Genomic DNA, 20,368 nt, shown 5'->3' on the forward strand with positions numbered 1-20,368 from the left:
ATCCAGTTTCCTCATTTCGAAAGGACACAGTGCACGCCATGCTGAGATATGCCAAGTTTAAGGCTAACGGCTCTTGATGAATCACCATAACAGTGCGAAATGACTATCTGTGCCGTCTTTGGCATTTCTCTTTGATGCAACTAAAGAAACAGGAACAAATTATTTTGTTGCAACAGGCTGCAAGTATGTGTCCAAAAAAGTTTTCTGTTATGCATCAGTCGAGCCCTTGAGTTAGGGGTCTTTTTTTAATGCTGTAGTTAAATAGCAGCAAAGAGGAAACAACACGTGGGTATCGGTCGAGTTCAGCTTCTTTGGAAGCACGGGCTTGATAAGAAAATGAACAGGACACCATTTTGAGAATATCAGGCCATATTTAATTGTAGACTCTCACATAAGAAATACAGGTAAAATTCATCTGCAATCTGTCATAGTAGTCAATGTCGGCTCAGGTGAGCCGTTTTCTGGCTCCTACAATAACTGCAAGTAATATAAAAAAAAACAAAAAAAAACGTCAAACTTAGAATAGAACGCTTTTTCCTCCAGAATCCAGCATGTGTCGTTTTCTGCAAACTGGATCCACAATCATGTGAAAACATCTTAAAAGCTGACAAGCTTTCTGAACACCTCTAAAGTTAAAATGAAATCAGCAACTGGAGAAGAGCAATCCTGAAGTTTGGACAACTTCAAATCTACCAACGAAGCAAAAAAAAATCCTCATCACACAGAATCATCAGACTATACCGAACGGGGGGGAAGAAAGCACAGAGCAGATGGTTGCGAGTCTCAGTTTGAAAAGAGTAAATCAAATAAGAACAAATGCCTTTAAAATCGGTAACAAAATATGACTCGCATGCAGCTTGAAGGCAGGGGAGAGGAAGGAGTTTATAATCCAAAAAAGAGAAAAAGTCCTGCTTATACTCAATTTATTCTCAAACAGAAGCTACACCCGAACAACCGCAAGAGCTGTTCAACTACAACCACACCTCAGAAGATCGTCTGAGTTATCTGGAGGCTTTACAGATAAAATGTGAGCTCATATTATTTGATACATTACAACTTTGCAGTTTCCCCTCTATGTGCCTCGAATGCTTTTCTCATCAACTGGCAATGCATATATATATATATATATATATATATATATATACACACACACGACAGGCGCTGGTTTTCTATCATCTTAAGAAAATTTCCCCTGTGTGATGCAGTGCAGGTGTGAAAAAAAAAGGGGGGGAGGATAGAGGAGTCTCTGACATAAAAGAATTCATGCAAACATTGCCATGCTTTTCAAAAACAAAGTTATATACATGGATTAAGAGGGAAAAAAAACAAAAACTGGAAATCTAAAGAAAACTACGACAACTCAGAACAACCAAAAGAAGCCCAAAAGATGTGCGTGGATGCTTTAAAAGTGAAAACCTAAAAACAGAAATCAAAAAAGGTGTCGTAGTGTTCCACGCAGCACGTTTTCAAAAACAATGCTGCATCCATCTCTCTAACCCTGAACTAACCTATGCACTCCTTAAGCCCCAACTGCAGGACAACCTTGTAATCGTGGTTATTAACTTGAATCAAAGGGTGGGAGGGGGATAAAAAGTAAAGTGCTACAAATATACAAATCACTTAATAAGAGTAACAAAAATAAAACCAAGAAAATGTCAATATTGCTGGGTATCGTCTAAAAAAAACAAAAAAAAAACCAAAAAAAAAAACAACAACAACCAAAAAACCCAAAATGTCTTCTCTCCGTCAGTAAACTACACACAAAAGACCTGGATCAAGTAGTATATAAGTAGGCTGCAAGTCATAAGATATTTAGATACAACAAGTCTAAACTCGTGTCGGGTATATTTCAGGGATTAAAATCTGTAAAACAGCCAAGAGTAGAATAAACATCATTACCTTTAAAAACGCAATTAAGGAAAGCTCCAAATGACCACAGCGTGGGTTAAGGTTCACTGATTGGACTGTCATGATTACACCGGACTTTCTGCTTTTTATCCGTATGAAGGTCTTGTGTTACTATAATGGTTCACCACAACACTGATAAATCCTTATCTCTTTACTTAAAAGATCAAAGTCCAGCTTCTCTGCTTTCTTGCGTCACTCTTACTGAACCAAAAGCATGGAAGCTTGTTTTCTTTTTGGCTTTGAAAATGAAAGTGGGGACAAGTAGCTGTCAGAAGGGAGTGTAGGTGAATTATTTGTGGCAGCTTAAGGGAGGGCGCTTTGCCAGAAACTGATTTGGGGGGGGGGGGGGTTGTTGAAGTTGACAATGATTGAAACTTCTTTTGAATGAGAAATGTGTTATAGTCACAGTTAAGACGTGTAGAGAGCAACACTTCTGTTAATGCAGCCCGTTCTGATCATCGCTACCCATCTTGGTTTCACAAGAAAAAAAATAAAAGATCACAAAGCAGACCTGAAACTCTTCTATGAATGTCCAAACCCGTAGTTTGACCAATGTGACCAGTCCTCAAGACTCGTTTCAGCTCAGAGTTTGACTCAGATTTGGTTCATCGGTTTGTTTATGCGACAGCTGTGGATGGTGTGAGCGTCGAGTGCGTCCCGATCCGGCTGGTCCCCCGCCCAGCAGATCACATGACGTGTCGGGAAAGCGATCCACACAGTTGGGAGTGCCGCTGCTTTTTGTTTCAGGCCGACACCCGACAGAACTTGCCGGATGTGAAGCAGTCCTGAATCAAAACTCACGACAGACTATCAGGAGTGGTCTGGCACCTTGATATTGGAAACGAGTCGCCGCACTAAGCACAGATGCTTTTGCGCCGTTTGTTGAGTTCACTGGGAGTAACTGGTTGCTGTGTTGGTGTACATTCCAGTTTTATGGAACCCTCGGGTCCTCTAATTGTACATATGTGGGATGTCCTGTTCACCATTCCAGTCATAAGAGTAAAGCCATTTATCAAAAATATGGACATATCTTTAATACATGGCTTTGGCTCGTGTTTGTGTCACAAGCATAGGATGGAGCCACAGGGCATAAGGGAGCTCCACCCACACCTGAAACTAATTTTCACGAGGGACAGCTTCAGTTTTATTGCCCCTCTCCACCCAGGACAGCTCACGGAGGAAGACTTTCCACTGCCACTGGGCATTGAGGTGTGAAGCCGGCGTTGATGGATCTCAATCCAGAGGTTGGGGGTCTGCTATAGGCATAGTATGAAGAACCTCGTCCAGTAACTGTAGAGCTCTGTGCAGGTGGATTTCAATCCAGCAAGGCGTTTCCTTGATGCTCTGGCGGGGGTAGTCGGGCCCCCAGCCTTTAACAAAACTCATCCTGAGAATACACAGCCTCCGGAGGTCATCCACCCCGATACCAGCTGCTGCTGACAGACCTGAGAGGACAACAGGACAGAGTTAGGGGCCAGATTACACTCAGCAAAAATAAATTGCTGCTCGTCTTTACATTTAAGGACAGTAATCTTTGGATTTTTGAGCAGCTGCTCGCCCACGACTCGAATTCGACGTAACAAATTTACAAGTGGATATTCAACACTTTTTCTGAAATGTTTCAATAAACAACACCTTGATTTTTTTTTTTTGTTTTGAAGCGCTGATTCCAACAGCTTAAGCGAATTCTGAAAATGGACAATGGTGAGTTAGACAGGTTTCCATCGATATCTTTGAATTGTGTCACCAGAGTGGCTGGTTGTGATTCAGTAGAAGAAGTAGTCCCTCAAACCCGAAACAAACAATGTGGAGGAAACAAAAAAGCAACAACTGTGGTGGTTCTCCACAAGAGCAAAATGGAGAGAGCTCTCCTTCAGCGATTTATTTTCATCTTTGGGGATATCAGGACTAGTGTTTCATATCTGGAGGATTCCCATTAGTCATGAGTTTGTCTGTGATGAATCGCTGATTGAATCACATAACTTTAATCTACGCCATGTCAGACACGATTAATAAAGTTATTTCCGTTCCCATTAAATGTAGATCAAGACTTCTTTAAAACAGGCAAAACCCACCTCGAGCAAACAAACATTTTACAGCTTCAGTTTACAATTTCTTATTCACATCTTGTGAATTCAGTTAAAACTGACAACGGAAAACCAGATACTGTTTCATTAGACTTATGTTCGGTCTCACTTGTAGTGACCACACTGAGTAACCATATTGTCAACTGAAACCACTGCCGCACCGTCGCTGTGTACAAATGTGTGTTTGAAGCTACTGTTTTGTATCTTACTGATAGCTGGAGCGATCCCTCCTACTGATCCAGGTCCGGGTATGTTTCCAGCCACAGCCGCCGCCTGTGCCGCTGCGGCTGCCTGAGCAGTAGCCGCCTGCTGCTGCATCTGTCTGTGGCACTGACGAAGGTCAAACACCTGGAGCGACAAAGGAGACTTTCCATTTTTCCAGGAAAGGATGGCAAACACATGTCGTTTCTCAGCGGTTTCCAAAGAAACACTTTTAAAATGTCAACCCTGAGTGGTGTCCTCCTTCAGTCCACCGAGTCCTTCCACACGCTGATAGTTATGGTGGCGAACAGCCTGCGGCCTTACCTTGATGTAAGCACTGGGGTAGATTTTGTGAACAGCGTCTCCAGGGGCTCGGCCAGCCTCCCTGTCCAGGTAGTAACTCTGAACAAAGACCGCGTGGTCGCTGAGGCATCGCACCCACACATCCCCCTCGCCTTTACACTCCAGCTGGACCCCTTTACCGATGTGAAGCCTGAGAAGAAGAAAACAAAATTCAAACAAAGACGGAGAAAGAATGAATGACAGCTGGACCATATATGTGGTTATCATTCAAACAGACATCCAGCATTTCTTAGTAAAACACGGGACGTCTTTAAATCTATTACCCCGGCCGTTACCCGTATCGTCCTATGGGTTGCGTTTACTTTGCATCTGGACGTGCAAACCAAAAGTTTTTATCTTCACGTGAACCATTCAAAATGCCCGTCTCTGAGACTGGAGTAAAGAAATCCCAAACATAGCCGTCTGAAACAGTCATTATGTACGTACATCCACATGCAGTTCAAGGATATGGTTTGAAAGCCCATTTTTTATTCCAGCGTTGTCCCTCAGCACTACACCAAAGTTGCAGAGTGCAAAATTTCTTCGACCCTCTGAGCCACAATGGTTACACTTTCAGGAATGACCCCAATTGGATAAGCCGACATTTTGGCTCCTCAAAGTATGATAAATAATTATGTTTCGTCTCACATTTACCCAAAATATTTCCACATCTTCTCTGCCCCTAATGTGTGCATATAAAGTTTCATCAAGGTGCTCGTAAAATGAGACTCCAACAGCACGAGAGTCCGATCAGGAGACTCTGATCTCGGGAAATTTGCGGCATAAACAAATTTGCACGGTCTAATTAACTGAACAGTTAGGAAGAAACAGAACCAAGTGTATAAGGACCTTCTCAAAGCTCTCGAGGGACAAATACCGCGTTTCAGCTGAACAACTTGACTAAACGTCGGACTAAAGGGTCTGAATGGGGAAAATACAGGCATGCCATATTCAGTCTAAATGGATTAACTCATACGGACGGATACATTAAATGAGAGGATAAACAGGTAAAGTAACTCAGAAGAACTGCTTAATAATCGTAAAGGATTATCAAACAAAGCATTTAAGCCGATTATTTGGCCTCGATGTCAGTTCTTTATTTTCATGGTATCTGATCACTTACCTCGCTCTCTCGATGGCCTCAGTGCGATGTACGTTACTGAGCTGGCCCAAACAGAACCTGTCTCCTCCTGACGGGTCCACGTAGCCGTCCACCGTCACTATGGGGCAGGAAGAGGGCACTTTGAATGTCTCCCCGACTTGAACGTCCATCTCAAAATATGCAATGGAACACCAGTAATCAGGAGCTGAAACAGAGAGGGGGGGGATTAAAAAAGTATTTCTTTTATCTTTAAGACATAAATATTATGCCAATTAAAAGTTGACTTCAAAGCCTTTATATCCAATATAGTTTGGAACATTTTGAAGCGGTCGAAAGCTTCTGTTTTATTTAACCTTTGACAAGAATGAACGATAGCCAGGGAATGTGAACGTAATATCAAATGAGAGGCCTACAGTCAAATCTATTCAAAAGTTTTCTCCTAAATCAGTTTTTACGCAGCGTGTTCTCACCTGGATGATTGGATATAGGCGGCTGAAATGCAAGCTCATTGTGCACTGGCCCTGAGAAAAAGACAGGATTGTAAGTGATGCTCTGCAAAGAAAAAAAACAAAAAACAACTCTACAACATTTAGTCTGTGGATTAAGGCAGAGCTGCAGTGAAGATGGGCACTTACAATAGTGAGTCGGATGTGGCATCGGAGGGTGGTGCTGCAAATGACCGTTAGTGTGGTGGGGTATGTTGGGGGTGAAACTACTATTCCTGGACCAGTTGGAGCTGGCACCTGGGGAGTAAAAACATGTCAAACATACTAATTAAAAAGCTGACAAGTGTACAGCTGTCGGCCTTTCCATGAAAAATAACCAGCAGCAAATCAGGAAACTTAAAATAGTGAAGTCTCACTGTCTTTAAGACACTGCAAGCACCAACATAAACAAACTTAAGCATAAACACGCAGGAATATTAAGTAACCGTCGCTTACTGCCTGATCCTGCTGCAATAGCCGGGAAGGACGATGTTGAGGCAGAGGTGGAGGCCTCCGAGGGCGGGAGCAGGCTTGGGGTTGGAAATGATTCCGCCGGGGCCGGGCGGCTGCTGGATGGTGGGTGCTGGATGGTCTGGAGAGAGTGTCCTCCATCAACAGAGGACAGACTCTGCTGTCCGTCAAAATCATACTCATCCTTGACAATTAGCGTTGAGCTGGGTCCAGAGTTGGTCAGGGTCAATCCGGATAAGTCTGTGGAGCGAGAGAAACGAGGAAGAAGTGGAACGTGTTACCGACCATGACAGCTGCTCATCTGCATACACAGTGATGGAGGCCGGATGAGCCTGACTAAAACGCTTAAAGAAGCCAAATCCACTTTCACTTCAAAGAAAGCTACTGTAAATTAAACCAGATTATTTTTTTACATAAAGTAAACCTAGCAGATTATTTGTTTACATACAGTAAACCTAGAGTTACAGTTTCTGTTGCTAAATAAAAAAAAAGCATAATCAATGCCCGTTTCCCACTTTTCAGCAAGCTTTTTTTTGGTTTGTTTTGGTCTCAGTTCTCCACAGTACAATATAAAACTCAACTCGAGCGTTAGCGTCCTGTTCCGTTTCATTTCTGCAGGTTCACGTGAAGCCCCAAAACAAACTGAAAACCTCCCCGTTACTCACCTATGCCAGGAGACACCACTCTCTCATAGTGATAGGGATTGACACACACGCTGTCACACTTCAGATCAAAGGCAAACTGGCAGTATTTCACATGCTTCAGTTCATTCTTGTGCAGGTCGGGCCATCGCCACAGTCGGGCATAGATCACATGAGGAAACCCTTTGCGCCCAGCCACCTGGGAACAGCACAGAGAGGAAAGCAGAAGGCGGGAATTCAGAGTAAATTCATTGCACACTCACTGCTCCAGCTGAGGTCAAAGATAAAGCCCAACCGATCATTGCGAGGTGAAGAACAAGGCTCGTTTTCTGCCGTTGTGGCGAACAGCGTGTCGAGACAAAACAAATACACGATGGTCAAACTACTTAATGACTCAGCTTTAGTTTACTTGTGTCTGGTTAACGTCTAAGTTCAGGAGATTAAAATGATCTTTTTGTGTAATATTAATTCTGTGTCATATTCAGTTTTAATGTTTACACGAGCGGCTTTCATCTCACATGCTGAAACTTGTTGGAGGTGAATCTTTAAAGATAAAGCCTCAGAAGTCCAATGGACAATCAACAAAGCCTGAAGTCAGCTGATTTCAGACTCTCAAAGGTGAAGATTTTATGCCTTTTTTTCTTTTTTTACTGTGGGATAGTAAACTAAGTGTTTTTGGTTTGACTATTTGGACTATTCAGCTCAGTTTATGTCAAAGGTAATATCACCACTGCTGCCACCTGGTGCACGGCGCTGACAATCCACCTGGTTGTGCAACTCCAGGTTGTTTTTTTGTTCTGACACACGTGCAGCAGTTGGTGTGTTTGGTAAATGGATGAGAAGGAGTCTGTGAGCAGCTCTCTCTCTACCACCCTTCAGTATGGGCATATATAGGCTGCAGATGTTGAGACACACTGTGGGCAAACCTTTGAGATTGCTCTGCACTTCCAGTGTTCATTACACATGGCTTCCTGTACGTAATATCCAGTGAATTTGATGTGCGCAGTGATACCTTTCATGTGTAAAAAGACTGCATGCCTGATGTTAATCATCTGGGAATTTTGTTATCATTTGTGAAACGCAAACATTTTGGATTTCAAGCGAATTGGAAGGTTGTGGGTTTGTTGAAATAAATTGAAATGAGATGAACTTTTAAGTCCAAAGCTTGGACAGTTACTGTAGATTAAACTAAATTCCAAACATTAAACTTTTTTCATAGTCAAAACTAATCAAACGTACTCTTCTGCTAAAAGAAGCTGACACCATCGTTACATTTTAGCACCTGCAGAGATAAAAATGTCCCACCTGCAGCCGTCCGTCAAGTGTCCTCTGAATGGTCACACACTTGCTGGGATGGGCTCCATTTGTGGTGATGGCTGTGATGAGAGAATCCAGCTCATCTTTCTTCTCCTTCAGTTTCTTCACCAGGCTCTCGATGGCCCGCTTGGCAAACGTCTCACTCTCGCCACCCTGTCTGTGGCACATCAGGCTGTGCACGATGCTCAGGCAGGCATCGTTGCTGGTAGGTGTGTTGGTGATGGACATTTTTTATTTCAGCTTCTGCGTGCGTTCTTGGGATATATTTGCTTGAGCTTTACACAGCTTCACATCATCCTCAGGAAACTGAAGCAGTAACAATCTTCACAGGGTTGATAAGAGGCAGTTAAGCCATACTTGTTGAGGGTGTATGGGATCAAACCTCTCAGCCTACAAAGGAACACTGCCACGGTCTGAAAGTAGAAGAGATTTTGCAAGTTTAAGAAAAACATAAACAAAATCGATCTTCATAAACATTTTGTTTTGTGACTAGTTTTAGACGAGTTCTTCATACAACTCTACCCATCTCAATGAGTATAAACAACATACAAACTTTTGGGATTAAATATTTAATTTCAACAGCACTTATTTTTTCAGTTTTCTTGCGAGCACAAACTGTCTTAATGCCTTATGCAGCAATTATAAAGAAGTCACCAAACCAATAATACTTTTGATGCTGGGGGCTGGAAGAAGGCACGACCCGTTATGTGAAACATTATAACTAATTTATGAGCTGAAAAATAACAAGATTGGCTCACCAACAACCAAATGACACGAAGAAGAGGAAATCTATATATTAGCAACCTTTCAGAAACCCCAGCACTGGTCCTTCTCGGGTAAAAATTAAGTTGAATTAGTCGTGCTCGCTGGCTAACTAGCGGCGCCAGTCTGGCTGCCGTTTGTTGCGGGGAGGAGCAAACACATACACCAACAAACAAAACTTAACCGGAAGTACACAGACAATATATTCAAAATAAATGTTTAACTTTTTAATCTCAAATGGCCAAAGGTGAAATGAAAAACACTCGGATTTTTACACCCGAACATTGACAGAGTGACATTTATAAGGTCCACAGAATGATAATACACAACTACTTTATAACTCTACATGATACGCTAGCCCGGAATATGAGCGTTGAATTGTTACCAATTTATTTTACTCTGAAAAGCCAAACCGGACATACCCCTCTAATAAATATTTTGTGTTAACTAACAGCTACCTGCTACGAAAACATCAGCTAGCATGTATGATTATTGTTGATAGCGGACTAGCTAATGTAGCTTGCTAGTAACAGGTTAGCAGACATGTTTGTTTAAAACGTACAGTCCGCAGAACTGGTCTTTGCTGGATGGCTTGTTTGGTATAAAACAACGCACTAATTAAAAGCATTATTTTTTCAAACATGATTGGTACGTGGCTGTTCTGTAGTTTAAACGTACAAAGTTATTACAGGGATGTTTCTAGCTGGCACTGTACGCTACCTGGAGTTAGCTGGTGAGGTGGCTAGCAGGCGAACCCTGCCTCTGTCCCAAGTTACCGTGCCAGCGGTGAGACTGTGCAGATCCTGCGTACACCGTGGATTGTCCTTATAAATTCCACCCGATGTCCAAAACCGCGCGGAAAAACACCAGACTGCTTTAGCTTTAGCATAACATTCCCTTAGTAAGAGAACCCATCAAGTAAAATCTCAGATTTTGTGTGAACTCCCACTTCACTCACTTCTCGCACCATTTCCTTCAATGGCGCGTTGCGCATGCGTAAAATGGGCTACTGATTTGTCAGCAATCATGTTAATATTTTTTACTAATTTAGCTGCTCAGAGATACATTAATATCATAACTGCTCATGTAACAGGCCTACATCGAATCTAATGCATCTTTTTAAAAATGTTGTTCTAATACTGACAATATAGCTATTGTAACTAATACTGAAACTTATTTTAAAATATTTTTTTTTACATGGACTATTACCTGCACTGAACTACTGCTACCGGTTTACTATCTTTGTGGACAGCTCATATATACTTGAAGTTATTGTAGTTTGAGAGAAAACATAAAATTAACTTTTTTTAAAAGCTATAATATACAGAACGGTGACAGATGACAGGAGAGACAAACCTAAAATGCTTTAGTATGGTGTTAGGCCACTAAACGATGCCAGGATAGTGTCAGTGCACTTTGCAAGACTTCTGCAAGTATCAAGAACTAATGGAAGGACATGATTTTGTTTTTGTTGTAGCTATTTAGTTTGCCCTCTCCTCAAAATCCCTTCTATCAATCCAAAGTCAGCTGATACAGTTGTATTATTTCTATAAGATAGTTTAGGAAGTACAATTAGGAACAATATTACAACTTAATTTAACTACTTTATTTTCAAAAAAGGAAATACTCATTATTACCATTCACTTATATGCTAGTCGTGATCTCTGCTGAATCCTTCTTCTTCTGTAAATAATAATTAGTTTGTGTGCTTGTGTTTCCGCATGCAATCCATAACGTTCACAAGAAGGTTAATTTACAGACGAGAAGATAATGTACAGGTACATTCAAATTAATTGAGTTGACAAGGACTTTATCATTTCTAGAGGGAAAATAAAATGTTGCCGTCCAAACAGATAAATATCTATTTATCAAAAGGAAAAAAAAAAAAGAGGCAGGTAGGTCATGAATTTCATCATAGAGGATACTCCTCACCTGGCATAGAGTCAATGTTAAACATTACTGCTCTTTTTAAATGATCTATTTATGTTATGGTTAAATCTATTATAGATAAATATATCAAGGTTATTCATTTATTGCATCTTTCATACAGGGGTGAATGAAAGTTTGTGAACTCTGCAGAATTTGCTGTATTTCTGCCAGGAGTTGGGTTGCATATTGAGTTGAACACGGCCTGATTTATCATCATTATCTTTTATGTTGTAAAGTGCATAGCAACACGACAGAGAAATAGATGCATTATGCTCAGGGCCGCAGTTAATAACCATCAGTCATGACAACCATATTGGTTAGGATGATGAATAAGGAGATGGCTTCAACGTTATTAATGTGCTGGATGGATTGGTTATGACCAATAGATCAGTCTTAGAGAGGTTGGCTGAAATAACCACGTCTACGCATTTGTTTAATTAGTTCATTTTGATTCACTTTACCTGCTTTTTGTTCTTGTGTGCAACTCTGACGACTTTTCAAGATCACATGTATGACACAATGCAGGTACTGCTGCATGTGAAATGTTATCACTAGCTGGACTAAAGGTTTTTTTAAAGATAAGTCAAGATATACTTAATACTGAAAACACAAGGTTATAGAATAAATACAACACACCTTCAAGGGACCACAGTTATACTATAGTAGATATGAAAAGAGCACAGTGACTGTAAATGAGGGGGGAAATGTTTCCTGTGGAGTGTCATTGGTCTGTGTGTTCGACTTGATCAACTTCTGGTTGGGTTTTCAGTTTTGCATTTTGTTCTGTTCCTGTGAGGTCAGTCTTAGCGCCTCGCCTCTGTGGCTCTCAGGTTCTGGTTTAGTTGATATTCTAGTCCGTCGTGCTTCCTGTATAATTTTGCAGAGCTTCCCTCCTTGTGTTTTCTGTCACGCTCAGGTCCTGTTTCACACCAGGGTTTCCATAAATTGATTGTCACGCCTACATCGTGTTTGTCATATTTTCCCTCAATGTTTAAAGACCACGTTTTCTTGTAGTTTTTGCCAGATCCTCGTCATTGTTTAATTGAGTCTTTGTCTCAGCCTGACTTTCGTTGCTGTCAAGTTTGTGTTTTTGCCCTTCATGTTTCAGGATTTTTCCTGCCAATGCAGCACTTTTGGTCTTTGTTTGCCTCGTCTGCCTTTCTCCTGCCTGTGAGGCTGCATTTGGGTCCTTTTCACCTCACCACTCTGTCACACTGCATTACTTATGTAGTGAAAAATTGCAGTTTTATTGAGGCTGCTCCATCACAGATTTCACAGATTATTTCCCCCTCTCTGGATAACGAGGAGCTAATTGCACACTCAAAATCAGATGCTGTGAGATTTATTTTGAATGAAAAGTAGGCACCGTTTATCCCTGATGCCTCTTACGTTTTAACATCTCCACGTTGATGAGAATACTAATGCGCGCTTTAAGCTCTCACGCACATGCACAAACGCTCAAGTTTTAATGCCCCACTGGCTGCCAATTTGTACCAATTACAGATGTGACTATTACCCACTGACAAGGCACACAATGATGATTTATCATCAGCTTTGCTAGCTAATGTAGCTGGCTTGCTTTCGTAATTTGACTTTAATTGTCCATTATTTTTCTCTTTGTTTATCTCCCCCTCTTTGAGCTCCGACCTCTCAGCGCTTTCTCCGACAGATAACCTTCAGCGGGGAAGATGAAAAGATTTTTTTGCTCCCCTGTGTTTTTTTTGTTTTGTTTTTTTTGCTCATTTGAGGTTTATCGCTCCCTTTCTTTTCTTCTCTCCGTGATAAAAAAAAACATTGTAATGTGAGGCCTACCTTTTGGACACTAGGAAGAACAAAAGGGAAATGAACAGATGTCGAACTGATGATCTCAACAAAGGAAGAGGAACGGGAATTTGTGTTTGTCACATTGGTCGTATTTATATGTTAATAAAGGACACTGTGGGACAAAAGGAAAATAAAAACTCCTTTCAGAATAACCTCACCACACTCATGCCGTATGATTTCCCAGGCTGACCAGCAGAGAGCAGTAAGAGCCAAGCTGTAAATCCTACAGCACACTGGCATCAGAACGTGTGCAGTTGAAATATATTAAACTTTTGATCAGCTTAGTCATGTGCTTTGTTTCTCACATATTTTCCAAGAGATAGAAGTGACCCATAGTTCTCCACAAGTCCTCAACACAAGAAAAACACTTTGGCCTTAAAGTCAGTGGCTATTCAAAATGAACACTTGGATGGATGAGTTAATGAAAGTTTTACATTTCATCCATATCTACTACATTGATCAGTGCTGCGTAAGGTCAGAAGTCTACATGCAGGGTGCACCCATATCTCCTTTAAAATAAAAGGAAGCATATTTACATGTTCTTGAAACTCTAACCCTCTGGTACACATGCTTTTGAGAATCATTCGATGTAAATGAACTGTTAGAAAATGACCTGGTCGGACTCAAATGTTGTTTCTTTCCTACCGACTAAGTCCCAGTTGCTACTTTTCTACAACATCAAGATAATCTGGTTTATGTTTCAAACTTCAAATGAATCCTCAGAGCGGAGATATTTCTCAGAGTTTGACGTGGATTTATAACCGCCTCAGCTCTCAGCGGGTCGATGAAGGAGTTGTAACTCTGCTGATGTCTGAGATTAATATCCAGGCAAAAATGTAAACATGAAAAAGCAAAACTATACCTTCAATGCTCTGTTTATCTGACACAACTGGCAGAAATGACCAGGTAACCATCAGCTGTCAGAGTTGGGTAAGACAGGCACTTAGAGAGGGTTTACAAAGCATCCTTTTGAATATGAAGCAGCTGACAGCTCATTGATTAAAACTTGCTGATACCAGCACAAGACTGGAGTGCCATGGAGCACACACAGGCGAGATGCAGTGATTAGCTGAAGCTGATTTTCTTCAGGCTCTGAACACTAAAGCTGCAGTTGATCACCTTAATCTGTTATATCAGTTTGACAATACTTCCTCAGAGGCAGTACACATGATGCCTGGGTGTGTGTTAATGAGTGTGTGTGGGGGTCTTCTGTCCATTTGCCAACAGAGTCTTTATTCTCAATTTTTTTCATCTTATCTTTTATATGTAACATTGTCTCATGCATGTTCCTCACTGGCTCTCTTATTTTCTTCTTCTATGAGTCTCTAATTTCAAATGAAATATTGAGATTTAAATATTTGCAGAGTTACTCGTTTTTTGGGGGGGTTTTCTGTCCAACTTCCCATTCCTATTTATGCTAGCATTTTACAGTCTAAAGGCGAACAGATTCACAGCTGAAGCTTATATTCATCGTTTTAAAACAAAGGAAACAGTTATTGATCGCGGGCAAAGGAATAATGCTTTCAGTTTTCACTTGTGACCTTTGCTTTGGCAGAAAATTGCAAGCAAAGCTAAAGTTTGCTTCATTAGGTGGTTTAAACTGCAGTCTCTGATCCCAGTACAGCTGTAGAGTGTTACCATGTGAAACATGGTGTTCATCATGTGCAATTTTACATGAAACCACAGGTTACATATATATTCTAAAAACTTCTCAGCTTAAAGAGCCCATTGCTTCATTGTGCATGATGCTTTTTGAGGAACGTGTGTAGTTCTACACTATCTACTATATAGCATGCTAAAACATGATCTGGCTGAGTAGTTTCAGGGCCTAAACCTAACCAATCGGTCAGTGAGAATACAAGCTCAAGGCTTTAAGGCTGGAAAGCAGAACTAATGCCCCAGTTGGACATGCACTGGTTTCCATTCATCTGACAGATTTGTGTCCGGTTTGGTACTTTGGTACTTTTCTGTAACAATTTGCCATGGCGGTCTCCCTAAGTTGGACCTATGGACATCATGTACAACTTTAAACATGGGACTAGTCTCAACACAGCACAAGTCTGAATTCACACCCCCATACACACACACACACACACACGCACGCACACACACACACCTCAGTAAATCAGAATTTAACACTCCATCAGCTTTTCAGAGGAATCCAACTACAGCTCCTCTCTCACATAAACACATACAGTGGATTGCATCAATGATGACGGTGAAGACAATGTCTTCATACAAAGTGACAGACAGCATTTCGAGTGGATAACAATATGGTAATTAAGTACAATTAACATTGAAGTGACTTTAACAGATTGATGCAATCATCAATGTTAGATTTCTCATTTATGAAAAGAGCTAAAGTTAGCACACAGCTGTCTTGTGGAGCTGAACTCAGGCCCTTTAAAGGATAGTTTTCTGACTTGTTTCACCACCATCTGTCATCTGTCCAGCCTCAGCTTGTCTGCTGGTTAATAAAGCAGAAGCATGTGCAGAATAAGCACGTGCTTGTGAATGCTGTTGAAGTGTTTGCCGACAAATGTGGAGAACATACATGTCTGTAGCTTTGGGTTGTGGGTTGTGTTTGAATAATTAAAGGCTTCCCTGTGTAATATTTCCATCCGACCACCTTTCTATCCTAAAATGTTTCTCCCATTTCTTCCTGTTCCCGGACTACCTTGAACCCCTAACCCTTCTTCCTAAGTCTTAACACCACATGAATGAAAGATCTATTAAAATTTAAATATCTCCACCTCAGTGGATTCAGGAAATTGTCTAACCCCCAGGATGTAGATGCAGATGGAGGGATGCATGGATGGAAACAGGGAGAGATGGATGGATGAGTAAAATGGGAGGACGGAGAGATGGATTTAGGGATGGAGGGTTGGCCTGAGAGATGGAAGGTATTTAGAAGATGGATGGATGGATCAGTGGTGAACATAAGAAAGCCAGAGAGGCAATGGAGGGATAGATGGGAAAAGGACGAGATGAGAGAGCTGTCTGTTTGAAGATAAATCAGGGAGGCAGTGTTGTGAGGATGTACATGTCCATAAACACACATACAAACAGATGTGTGTCCGTGTGCAACCACGCTTGAACTCACACATGTGCAAACACAAATGCACTCACTTACTCACTTCTGCACACGCTGCCCCACGGCGAGGTGGTAAAAGGCCACGGCTGATTGGTTGCTGAGGGCCGATTTCACCCCAAGTGGGAGAGCAGTGCATGTTGGGATGTTTGGATACATATTCAGCCATCCATGAAGGCATAAGGTAGGTCACCCCTCTTTACTCTGCCTCTCTTATTCATCCTTCTTTAAAGTCTCCTTCTTAACCTTTCCTTCCCCACATTCTCCTCGCATTTATTAACCTTGTGTATTGTCTTTCTATACTTCCCCACATTTGCCCACAGGGCTTTTCACTGGCACGCCTCCAAATCTGCCCGTACTCTGTTCCCATCAATCCGACTTTCATACAGGGAGCAAAGTCTCTCTGGATAACAACAGCTCTTAGTTCTTCCTTTCTCCCCTTCTTTGCTCATTTTTTCTGGCTCGATTAATTTCCATCTGTCATCCATTCCTTTAAAATCTCTTTTCTAGCTTTACTCGTTCTCCATCTTTCCCTGACAAGCCTGCTTTGCGAACAAACACACATACACATAACCACACAGACGTGCACACTTTGTATCCCCGCAGTGTAGTGTGCTAACAGAATAATTAGTCGCGCTTGATGTCCCTGACAGCTCTAATCCCTCTAAATGGCCACCACATGCCTCCTCTCATCAGCCCATGGCTAAACACACAAACCGCACACACTCTTGCTCGTATATGCACACATGCTCTCGCAAAGCACTAGCTACAAATTTTATGTTTCCATCTGTGTTAGAAAAATTTTGAGTTGCCTGTATGTCAAACATTTTCTGCCATTAGTATTAAAACCAATGGATCAGGTAACGGAGCCAAAGTAACAGACGGCCAGTATCGCAACTAACGAGGTTTTACTGTAACTCTGAAATTCGAAATAACAAAACAGTTGGAAAAGTGGTGAAGTTTTGTTTGAAACTCTGAGTGGCTCATGTTGAGTGACATTGTTCAGTGATAACAGCCCTTGGTTGCAGTAATCACAACGCTATGTTCGTAGATGCATTTTCAAATATTTTTCTAAAATCACCCTTTCTGTAACTCTCCATGTGTTAAAAAAAAGCAGTTATCACTGGTGACACATAGATAATCACAGTGAAAGCAACGCATACATTTGCAGTTAAGATACACATTGGTCATTGTGCGTACAAACTGTTAGATCATCATAATATTTCATACTCATGCTTTAAGTTAGGCTGATTGGCTAAATAATCTAAACAACAAATCTCACCTCTCGTTAAAATCAGAATCAGAAATCAGAATCAGAATGCCTTTATTGTCATCATACGTGGTATAATGAAATTCAAAGGCACCAAAAACAGTGCAAAGAGTGCAAATATAAAAAATATAAAAATATAAAAATATATAAGTAATGTAAAAAAAAGGGAGGATGTAAGGTGCACAGTTTTTTACGGTACTAAAATAAATAGAATCAAATATGGTGTTAGTGGTAACATATGAAATAAAATAAAATAAGGTGTTAGTAGGTTCAAGTATGTGGATTTGGATGTTTTTAAGTCTGCTTGTCCTAGTCCTGATGCACCTGTAGCGCCGCCCTGAGGGCAACAGGTCAAACAGGGCAGAGCCAGGGTGGGAGCTGTCTTTGGAGATTGCCTTGGCCCTGCTGAGGCAGCGGGAGGTGTAAATGTCCATCAGGGAGGGGAGAGGGCAGACGATGATTTTCTGTGCTGCCATGACGACTCTCTGCAGCCTCTCCCTGTCAGCGGCGGTGGAGCTGCCGAACCATACTGTGATGCAGTATGTCAGCAGGCTCTCGATGGATGAGCGGTAGAAGGTCAGCAGCAGGTTGGAGTTGAGGTTGTGCTTCCTGAGAACTCTCAGGAAGTGTAGCCGCTGCCGAGCCTTCTTGATGATGGCTGTGATGTTCTCTGACCAGGAAATGTTGTCAGAGATGAGGACGCCGAGGTACTTGAACGTGTGGACCTGTTCCACGCGCTCGCCATTGATGTGAAGGGTGGCTGTATCAGTGCTGTTCCTCCTAAAGTCGATGATGACCTCTCTGGTCTTCTTGGTGTTCATAGAAAGGTTGTTCTCTGAGCACCACTCTGCCAGCTTCAGGACCTCCTCCCTGTAAGCAACCTCATCACCCCTGGGGATGAGACCGACCACCGTAGTATCGTCAGCAAACTTAACGATAAGGTTGTCCTTGTGGGCCGGTCTGCAGTCGTGGGTGTAGAGGCAGTAGAGGAGGGGGCTCAGCACACAGCCCTGTGGGGAGCCAATGCTCAGTGTGCGGGTGGATGAGAGATGGGGCCCCAGTCGTACAGTCTGGGGTCGGTCAGACAAAAAGTTATTGATCCAGGCACATGTGAAAGGGGGGAGGCCAAGGGTTTTCAGTTTTGTGGTGAGTCTGTCCGGGATTATGAAAATCCAGCCCAAAGCAAGTGAAATAGCACCAGAACATGTCTGTACTTTTTACTACTGTACTAATTCAGTGTGGAATAATAAGCAAAAGCAGATTTACACGTGGACTAAGCCTCCGTTTTTTGTTACCCTGCTCTGTTATCTGCTTGTGTCGCCTAATTTCTGCATTTAGTTTAGTTAGTTTGCTTGTTTTTGTTTTCACCCTTGCTTGAATCATCTGTCTCGTTTGTTTGTTTGAATTTTGGCCCCAGCTCATTACCAGCTGTTTAAGGCAGATGGTGCCCCTGATTCTAGTCCTGCCAGATGTTTTTTCTTTTTTCAGCGTACTGTCATCAAGTGGCTGCTAAAAGTGAATTGTTGGTTATTGAGTAAAGTGCCCCATAGGTTTTGGAGTTTTTTTTGTTTTTTTTTGCATTATTCATGCACGTTTTATTTGTGAACTATTTTAAAATGATTCCATTTAATCTAATCTTTGAATCTGTTAGTAAAGCATGGCTGTGAAATTAGCAGCTGATTTCTAACAGTTTAATTTAGATGGTTAAACGATTGGTTGCAAGTTAGTAATTGATGGCAAACGAAGTTAAGATTATTAACTGGTTGGCAGTAATATGTGTGATAACTAAATGTAGCCTTATCTTAATAATACATGGCTACGTGATAAGTAATCTGTTTTTTACTGACAACACTAGTTGCGCTCTGTAGGGTTATTTACACAAATTAATTTCTTTGAAATCTCTAATTATTATGTCCTGTAGGATGTCAATTCACTGCGTCTAACACGTTTAAGCTGGCTGCTTAGAAGGTACGCGAAGGATCACAATATGGATACCAGGCCAGTCAATAACTTCATCAGGGGTAATGAGCAGCTGAACATGGGATGAATAAAAGAAAAAAGAAGGAAGGAAGCTGACAGATACCTCACTGTTTCTTCTTGCTGTTTAGTCACAAATGGATTCCTATTTATTTTGTGGCAACCCATTATTATCCCATGGCCAAGCTTTGATAACTTGTAGCCATGAGTTAATTATGTCCTTCACACGCCTTGCTAACTCGTGGGTGTCAATTATTGATCCTGTGGCAGTGCATCACTGATTTGAGGCCGCACACACTTTTCCACCAATGTCACCAGGGGAGCACCGCAGGATATAAACAATAAACACAATCTGTTTATTTGGAACCCTATGCTTTCCTAGAGAGAATCACTGCAGAATATATTTAGCACTGATCCAATCTGACTCCATCTGCATGTGGTCCAAAGCCCACCAGATTTAATTTACTGCTACAGCCTGTAAGAGCCTCACACACACTGTGTGTGTGTGTGTGTGTGTGTGTGTGTGTGTGTGTGTGTGTTTGGTGGCTCAAACATTCGTGTTGGCTGAGTTATCCAATTTCCCATATCTTTTTTGTGTGTGTGAGAGTTTATTTTCATGCATTTGTCTGAGATGTTGTGAGTCTGAGTAAGCCTGAATATCGCGTGTATGCTTGTGTGAGTAAGCCCCATTTTTCCCAGTGGAACACGAGAGGCACCATTATAGCACTGAAGAGAATCAACGTGGAATAAACACAAACAGATAACTCACTCTGTTTTGCTCTGTTACACATGTACACTCTGACATTTGTGTGGGATTTATTTTGCTGCACACTCGCACGGTTGTTTGCAGTGTGTGAGTGCACCCTTTTTGTGTACAGTGACTCCTGTAAGGCCGTGATAGGGAAGAGAGACAGAGCCATGGGAGGTTTGCAGCTTTGTACCAGACTATCAGCTCAAGAGG

General features: G+C 41.6%; 1 protein-coding gene across 2 annotated transcripts; it reads right to left on the reverse strand.

Moving 5' to 3' along the window:
- Positions 1 to 351: 351 nt before the first annotated feature.
- LOC142382206 (mothers against decapentaplegic homolog 4) lies at positions 352 to 10,293 on the reverse strand. 2 transcript variants are annotated; one of them, XM_075467803.1, is made up of 10 exons: positions 10,037 to 10,293; positions 8,543 to 8,967; positions 7,262 to 7,436; positions 6,582 to 6,836; positions 6,276 to 6,383; positions 6,111 to 6,161; positions 5,662 to 5,845; positions 4,521 to 4,689; positions 4,205 to 4,343; positions 352 to 3,353 (listed from the first exon to the last, which is right to left on the reverse strand). In XM_075467803.1, the coding sequence occupies exons 2-10, from the start codon at positions 8,780 to 8,782 to the stop codon at positions 3,142 to 3,144; spliced, it is 1,533 nt and encodes a 510-aa protein (XP_075323918.1). In that variant the 5' UTR covers positions 8,783 to 8,967; positions 10,037 to 10,293; the 3' UTR covers positions 352 to 3,141. The 2 variants fall into 2 exon arrangements, with proteins under 2 accessions (XP_075323918.1, XP_075323919.1); XM_075467804.1 differs by lacking the exon at positions 10,037 to 10,293 and adding an exon at positions 9,313 to 9,447.
- Positions 10,294 to 20,368: the final 10,075 nt, after the last annotated feature.

Source organism: Odontesthes bonariensis, chromosome 6 (genome assembly GCF_027942865.1).
Source record: "Odontesthes bonariensis isolate fOdoBon6 chromosome 6, fOdoBon6.hap1, whole genome shotgun sequence".
In the NCBI taxonomy this organism is placed as follows: domain Eukaryota; kingdom Metazoa; phylum Chordata; class Actinopteri; order Atheriniformes; family Atherinopsidae; genus Odontesthes; species Odontesthes bonariensis.

What these genes read in the sequence shown, in the direction of transcription:
- LOC142382206 (XM_075467803.1), bottom strand. Translation starts at nt 8,782, where the DNA reads ATGTCCATCACCAACACACCTACCAGCAACGATGCCTGCCTGAGCATC. An exon ending in CACTTGACGGACGGCTGCAG is followed by an intron (nt 7,437 to 8,542) that starts GTGGGACATTTT and finishes TGCTGTTCCCAG; the next exon opens with GTGGCTGGGCGCAAAGGGTT. An exon ending in AGTGGTGTCTCCTGGCATAG is followed by an intron (nt 6,837 to 7,261) that starts GTGAGTAACGGG and finishes CTCGCTCCACAG; the next exon opens with ACTTATCCGGATTGACCCTG.